This window comes from Trichechus manatus, unplaced genomic scaffold, assembly GCF_000243295.1.
Source record: "Trichechus manatus latirostris isolate Lorelei unplaced genomic scaffold, TriManLat1.0 scaffold00078, whole genome shotgun sequence".
Classification (NCBI taxonomy): Eukaryota; Metazoa; Chordata; class Mammalia; order Sirenia; family Trichechidae; genus Trichechus; species Trichechus manatus.
Window position 1 is genome coordinate 1,649,750 of NW_004444014.1, and position 7,257 is coordinate 1,657,006.

Here is a 7,257-nt window from a genome sequence, read left to right on the forward strand (position 1 = left end):
TCCTTTCACCATACACAACAAATGTAGCTATTTAACAGATAACGAAGCCATGCAATTTTTTTTTTTACAAGTCCTGACCCTAGTTTTTGCCCCTATTAATCCCCTTACAGAAATAAAATGTAGATAGCTGATTTTTTACTGACTAACCATTACACTTCAATTACATTACTTCACTGCCCAATCAACTGTTCTGTTTTTCAGACAAAAGTGAACCACTAATCATTACACAAAGTATGAGCTATTTATATAATGCATTCCAGACCAAGTTCATTTTCTCTTTACAAAACATTGGACACCAGCATTTGTGAGTCTTTCAATGAATCTTCGCATTAAGAAATTCTTAAATTGAAAACTGTTCAAGATCAGGAACCATAACTAAGTCCGTAGGGAGCTCGGCTGACCCCATAGTTAAGCCTATAAAACTGTTTGAATCATTAAGCAACTATGAAGATTTGCTTTTTACTTCATAATCTCTCTAAATGATGTCTATCATTTGTTTTCAGGTATCTCCCTTTCTAAACCTCATAACTGAAAATATTAGTTGGTAAGCCCCTTCCTCAGCTACAGTGACCTATTTTCAAGATCATACTAAGTTAGGAGAAGCATCAGGCATCAGTCCAGACAATGACAAGAAGCTCAAAGATAAAACCGCCTGGAGCTTCTATAGGTGAATTTAACAAGTCCTAAAGAGGCAGCTGGTGGCATAGTGGTTAAAGTGATCGACTGCTAACTGAAAGGTCGGCAGTTTGAAACCACCAGTTGCTCCATGGGAGAAAGATGTGGCAGTCTGCTTCTGTAGAGGTTTAGATGTGGCAGTCTGCTTCTGTAGAGGTTTACGGTCTTAGAAACCCTATGGGGTCGCTATGAGTTGGAATCGACTCAATGGCAGCGGGTTTGCTTTTTATGGAAAGAGGCAGCGGGGCCCTGGTGGTGCCGTGGTTAATAGTTTGGCTGCAAACCAAAAGGTCGGCAGTTTGAATCCACTAGCCGCTCCCTGGAAACCCTATGGGGCAGCTCTACTCTGTCCTAGAGAGTCAGAATCAACTCAACAGCAACGGGTTTGTTTTTGTTTTTTTTTTAAAAAAGAGGCAGCATGACATAAAAACATTAAAATGGCCTTTTCCATTTACTACAGGAACAACCAGGTATACAGGCGATTCCAGAATACACAAATTCATGCTCTCAAAATTTTAAGCATATATTTATTTAGAAGGTTTTAAATACTCCATCACTTCAGAGATTCTGGAGATTACAGATATGAAACCCAATAACATAACTGGCCAGATACGACTGAGAACCTGAATGGCCTGAGTCTCCTGCTGAACCACCCAAAGCTAAATAAAGATAAAACTATTTTTGTCCAAATCCACGGCCTGACATATGGAAGGCTTATTGCAATTTGTATCTCTAATACCCACATCTTAGGATGGGTTGTAGGGCTATGATGCCCTAGAGAGAGGGGTCTCCTCATGAGAGAGGGTTTTCCTCAGGACTCCAGCAGACACTTGGATGTTGTCACAGAGCCCCACTCCCACCAGCTGCCATGCGTGTTAGAGTAGAACTGCCCTCCATATGGTTTTCATGGCTGTGACCTTTTGGAAGCAGATCATCAGGCCTTTTTTCCAAGTCACCTCTGGGTGGGTTTGAACCAACAACCTCTCAGTTAGTGGCCAGTGCTTAACCATCTGCAGCATCCGGGGCCCATTTGTCTGTACTACTGAATCGTTCAAGCCCCTGGGAGCACTGGCCACTTGCTCTACCTTTAGAGAACTCAGTTATGAGAACTGGTTATGAGAAATGAGTGCCTTTAAGTTGTACCTCACCCCAGAATTTTCTCATACTGGAATATTTGCATTTCTTTAGGGAACTTTAGAAGCCACACACCTAATTGGGAAGGCAATGCTAGGCTACTGAGCGAGGACCTTCCACTGATGGGAATGTTTCAGTCCCAACTAGGTAGACCACTTAATCTCAACAAAGAAGAGTGGACAATAAACAAAAGGGTAGAAACGAATAAAATAGAAGCAGAATAAAATTTAAATCCCAGGCTCTTTCCTAGCTTTTCCATGGCTGTCAAAACCCTGCAGCTCAATAGTCCAGCATCTAACCCTTCAAGGTAGATGCCATGTGACTTTTTGGACTAAGACTCCTATGCATCTGGCTCAACCACAGTCGCACCACTCAGCAGAGCTCGCTGACCCCTGCTTCCCAGGCTCGTTCAGAAAAGGCACATCAGCTAGCAGCGCAGTGCTGAGGTTCCCCAGTGCTAGAAGCTGCACAAAGGCATCTTACCTCTTTGTCCGGCCCATAGGCAAGTACCACACTTAGCTGGCGGAAGCCTCTGCGAGCTGCCTCACTGGCTTTAGTCCCAAAAGGGTCTGTCCTAAGATGACCATGAGGGGCATCACTAGCACTGCCAATCAAAGACAGTCCATTCATTCTTCCTTTCTCTCCATACAGGACAAAGGGCAAAAATATGTGAACTATCAGGACGCTCATCTTGGCTGGGATGAGCACGTGAAATGCAAGATGGTGGGAGGCAGGAGTGTGTCCAATGGATTTCTGATGAGGTGTGGCCCCGGATGGAGACCTCTAAGGGGCAATACAGCTTCTCCATCAGCACAGAGCTTGCCGACGTGAGGAGAGACAACAGTTTTTTTCTGCTGCATTTCTCCACTGCACGAGGTTGGTAGATCTGAAGCCTGCCCCCAAAACACTTAGGACAAACCACTAGGGCTCCAGCCTGGGGAGCAACACCAATGCAACAAGTTGGCCCAGTCTTGTTCTTTATGAAATGTGAGAGCAGGAAGAGATGGCATGGGCTCTACTTTCTCAGTAAGATTACTAGCCACACTTTATGCATAGCAAAATCCCAGTCCAAGACTCTGCTAAATGGCACTTTTTCTTTTATCTGAATAAGAATTCTTAAATATTGGAAATTATCTTATTAATAATAAACAATTCTTAATTCAATCCAAGAAGTCTGACAGCTTTTTATAAGTTTGTTTTTTTTTAACCTCCATTGCATCCAAGGATATCATTCTTCCTTCAGAAATTCCAGAAAAGTTACATATGTAGTATTTCTTTTATCCCCCTGTTATTTATTTTATTTCACGTTTACTATCTTCTACTGGTTTGGTCTGAAACTTGAAAACGTACACTCTGCCAGAGTAATTTAGAAAAATCCACAATTGTGGAAGATATTTCTGACATGTCTTAGGAAAAAATTGTGTGTATATGAGTGTGTGTGTGTTTATCCATGGTAAATGATATGTCTAGTTATGTACCAGAATGTTGTGTCTGGGGGGTGGGTTATGCATATTTTTGTTTGATGAAGAACGATGTCAAGAAACCCAATGGTGAGGCTGTCATTTTATGTGGGGTTAAAAAAAAGAAAGAGAAAGAAGAATGGAAGATAAAAGGAAAGAAAGAGACAAGAGGGGACTGTCACATTCTTTCAGTGTAGGTATCTCCCCTACTCCCTCCACCAAAATCACACGCATCGTGGAGAACCACATCCTTGAGCTCAACATCAATATTTTCTGAGAGCTCAGAGTTAAAAAAATCTTAAAAAATTTGAGCGTTAGAAGGGATTTTGAAGACTGCAAAGCTCAACTCTGAAAACTGAGGTCCAGAGTGGGGACCATCCGAGTTCACTCAGCAAGTAGCAGGCAGAGTTAGCCTTATGGATGGGAAGCCTCAGTGTTTCTTGTCTTCCACTGTGAAGCCTGGCACAGTAATACCACCGAAGAGTCTATTCAAGTCAATGACCAGTGAGAGAACAGCTCTGTATGCCAGGGTCACAGTGGGGGCTAAGGCTCAGTGATGCAGGAGACACACGTTGTCTTCATGGCCACTTTGAAATAACCTTGGGGTGGCGGTTGAACAACAACAAAGAATGGGCTCTGCCATCGCCAGTTTTACCCTATGCCCTTTCTTACTGGAGGCATTGACTCTTTTGATAAACAAACATGTCCCCGTGCCTCAAGAGGGCCTCCCTCTCCTGCACCACTGCCATGCCTACCACAAGTCCTATGTGTGCTGAAATTTACAGCCCAAGCATATGGAAGCTGCACCTGGTGAGCTTTCCAGCAAGCATCTGAAAGCACATTTCACAGTACAGATAACTAAAGTGCTCATCATTTTAATACAATACCAGGATTTCAATTCAACTAACATTCCCTATTTTATTACAGAAAATAAAACTCGTTCTATAGTCAGCACATGCTAGAAATTTGTACAATTGAAAGTTTTCAACTTTCTATGCCTCATATATCATTTCTAAAAATAAGACAATGTTTTGGGTATAAATATGAAAGTATTCAAACATTCAGGCTCTATCATAGTAAAGAGGCTTGCAGTATTGACATTGATTTGGTACTTACAATAATTTTTATTTTAGATAATTTTTGATTTTAAGTAGCAGGAGGTGCTCCGTATTCTTTAAAGCTATAATCAGAGACACAGAAGATACTGTCAGGTATTCATGTCTCCTGATGAAAACACTTCCCTCCTTGGAATGCAGCGCTCCTAGAAGCCTTGAGGTCTGAATTTCACCTGCCAGAAAGTACAGCTGCAAAGAAGCTGCCAAATTCAAATTGTGACGGGCTATTATCTCGATGTCCCTGGGTGGCGCAAACAGTTTGTGCTCAGGTGGTGAAGAAGCTGTGGTTGGCAGTTCAAACCCACTCAGAGGCATCATGGAAGAGAAGGCCTGGCTATCTGCTTCCCTAAAGATTAGAGCCAAGAAAACCCTATGGAGCCGTTCTACTGTGTACCACATGGGGTCGCCATGAGTTGGGATTGACTCAATGGCACAAGACAACAACAGTTCTCTCGGTGGGTGTTCTCTGCAGACTTCCTTCAGCATGATATCACATGCAGAAGAGCCGTAAGCTATAATTGGAAAGGGTCATACCCACAACCCTACTTTCTTCTTTTGAGTCCGTAGATAAACATGCCTCCAGCTTTACTTATTTCAAGAACACAGCCTGAAACTCCTTTACAATGTTGGTTAACTCTGAAAGCCGTTCAGCACATTAAGAGGACGCCTTGCTGCATACCCTCTTCCACACGCGCTAGAGTGCTGCTTCCAAAATCATGAATGAAGACACTGCATTTTAGGTTCTGGAAGATGCCCCTGGCTTTAGTAAATTGACCAGAACTCTGCTTTTGTTGCTTCTGCACAGTTCCAACAATCTGAAACATGTTTCTCCATTAAAAAATAATAATAATAAGGAGCCCTGGTGGTGTAACAGTTAAGTGCTCAGCTGTTGACCAAAAGGTTGGTGGTTCAAACCCACCCAGCAACTCCATGAAAGACCTGGCAATCTGCTTCTGTAAAGATTGTTGTTCTTGTTGTGTTCCATCCAGTTGATTCTGACTCATAGCAACCCCGTAGATTCAGACAAGAAAGATTCAGACAAGAAAGATTCAGACAAGAAAACCCTATGGGGCAGTTCTACTCTGTCACATGGGGTCGCTATGAGTTGAAAACTGACTGCAACTAACAACAAAAAAAAAAAACAAAAAGGGAAAAAGCAAAAATTAGAGAGGATTAATCAGACGAACCCCAAGCAATGCAGAGTTGGAAATTAATAGCAATGAGGAGGGTACTCACACTCTAGCTGGCTTCCCGGTGTCAGAAGGCAGGGCTGATAAAGCCCTGCTGGGCTATATGAAAAGGGAGAGCGTTCAGGAGGAGATAAGGCTGGGTGGGAGGCACCAACTGTTTTATATTGGAGCCCCACTCTGCATTCCATGGACAGTTTTCCCCTCCCACTCTGGGCACCAGAGCCAAAGCAATGCCGAGGAACTGGTCCCCAAGTTCGTGTACCTGATGTCTCTGTCTCTTCTTGACACGGTGTCAACCTCTTTGCCATCGTGGGCATCCCGGGCTCCTTGCCCAGCGATAATCCTACTAGAGTCCATCTTTTCTTCTTCCTGCTGTTTCCTCTAGCTCCTACCCTCACCCACAAATATTTTTGGAAAGATTTACAGCTGGAAATGTTCAACATAATGGCACTTAAGCTAGAAACTTGGGGCAGGTTGCCGCAGAGTAGATCCTGGAGCGAAGTAACTGCTCCCGGGCTGCAATTTTCTCCTCGGCTTGATAGCGGCTTCTTCACAACTGTCAGAATCCAGTCAGATCCCCAAGGGCGTGGTGGGAGGGTGGAGAGGAGAAGGTGTACACCACTTGCTTTCTGTAAGCCAATCTGCCCTTCTCCCCAGTGAGGAGAAAGCAAAAATGCAAATGCTTCCTTAGAACGTCCCTCTTTGCAGGTGAGAATCCCAGAACAAAACTCCGCTGCCTTTTAGAAGTCAGGAGGTATTCCTACAGCAAGCGGATTTATAGTTGAAGTAAAAAATCCCTTCCTTTCCCATTCTGCTTAAATTTCAACTTTGTGGCTTGTTGTGTTTTGCCAAGAATGTAACTAACTCCGTATACGTCTATGACCACAGTATTAAAGAAAGAAAAATCCCCACGTACAGCCGAGTCCTGCCGCCGCCTGGATGCTCAGATAGGCCTTGTCTGTCTTCACAAGGCGGCCCAAGGACTCTCTGGCTCCACCCGCTGGACATTTGCCAGACCACAGGGTTCCCGGTCCTCTAGGGCGGAACCAGCTCCGAGCTGGGGAAGCCGGTCCTCCAGATGCCCCCTGTGGTGTAGGATGTGCCTTTGGGGCCTGGGAGAGAGACCACAGGGCCCAGGCTCATGATTAGAGTTTTGGGGTTCAGGCAATTTCTTTTTCTTGGTAAAATAAAAGAAAATAAATTCTTAGGGTTACTCTGAGGAAGAAAACTGAGTCATAGCAGTCTGACAGCCTGGTATGGGAGTAAAGTGAACCACATTAGTGTTTCCATGATCTCCTAATGCAAACACCTCCTCCTCCACCCTCTCTCCCTGGCCTCTTCCTTGGTCCCTGTAAGGCCACAGCTTAAATGCTGGTCACTCACAAAATACGATCTTGTGGTATGGCAGGTACAAGACAGTGCAAAGCATGTGGGGTTTGGTGTCAGACCTGAGTTTGAATCCTGACACCCCAGCTTTGTCCTTTACTAGTTGTGTGACCTTAGATATGTTACCCTCTCTGAACCTCAGATGCCTCAACCTTAGGTATGTTACCCTCTCTGAATCTCACTGTCAAATGCGGTAAGGTTATTTCCTTTATAGCATTGTGATGAGGTTTGGTGATGATGTACGTAAAGCACCATGCCTGACATGTGGAGATGCCAACAATTCGAAGTCTGCTCCAC

At 44.0% G+C, this 7,257-nt stretch overlaps 1 protein-coding gene across 3 annotated transcripts in view; it reads right to left on the reverse strand.

Moving 5' to 3' along the window:
* The window catches only part of SLC14A1 (solute carrier family 14 member 1 (Kidd blood group)), a 30,110-nt gene extending 24,447 nt beyond the window's left edge, over nt 1-5,663 (reverse strand). The window contains exons 1-2 of one of the 3 annotated variants that reach the window (XM_012556803.2): nt 5,617-5,663; nt 4,386-4,449 (exon numbers count right to left, since the gene is read on the reverse strand). Coding sequence is in view for 2 of the 3 variants with exons in the window: in XM_004380891.2 (XP_004380948.2) it covers nt 2,293-2,499 (207 nt within the window). In the remaining variant the exon portion in view is untranslated. Of the gene's footprint in view, nt 1-2,292; nt 2,596-4,385; nt 4,450-5,616 lie in introns of those variants that run through there. The other 2 variants (XM_004380892.2, XM_004380891.2) reach the window with 2 other exon arrangements.
* Between the last annotated feature and the right edge of the window lie 1,594 nt (nt 5,664-7,257).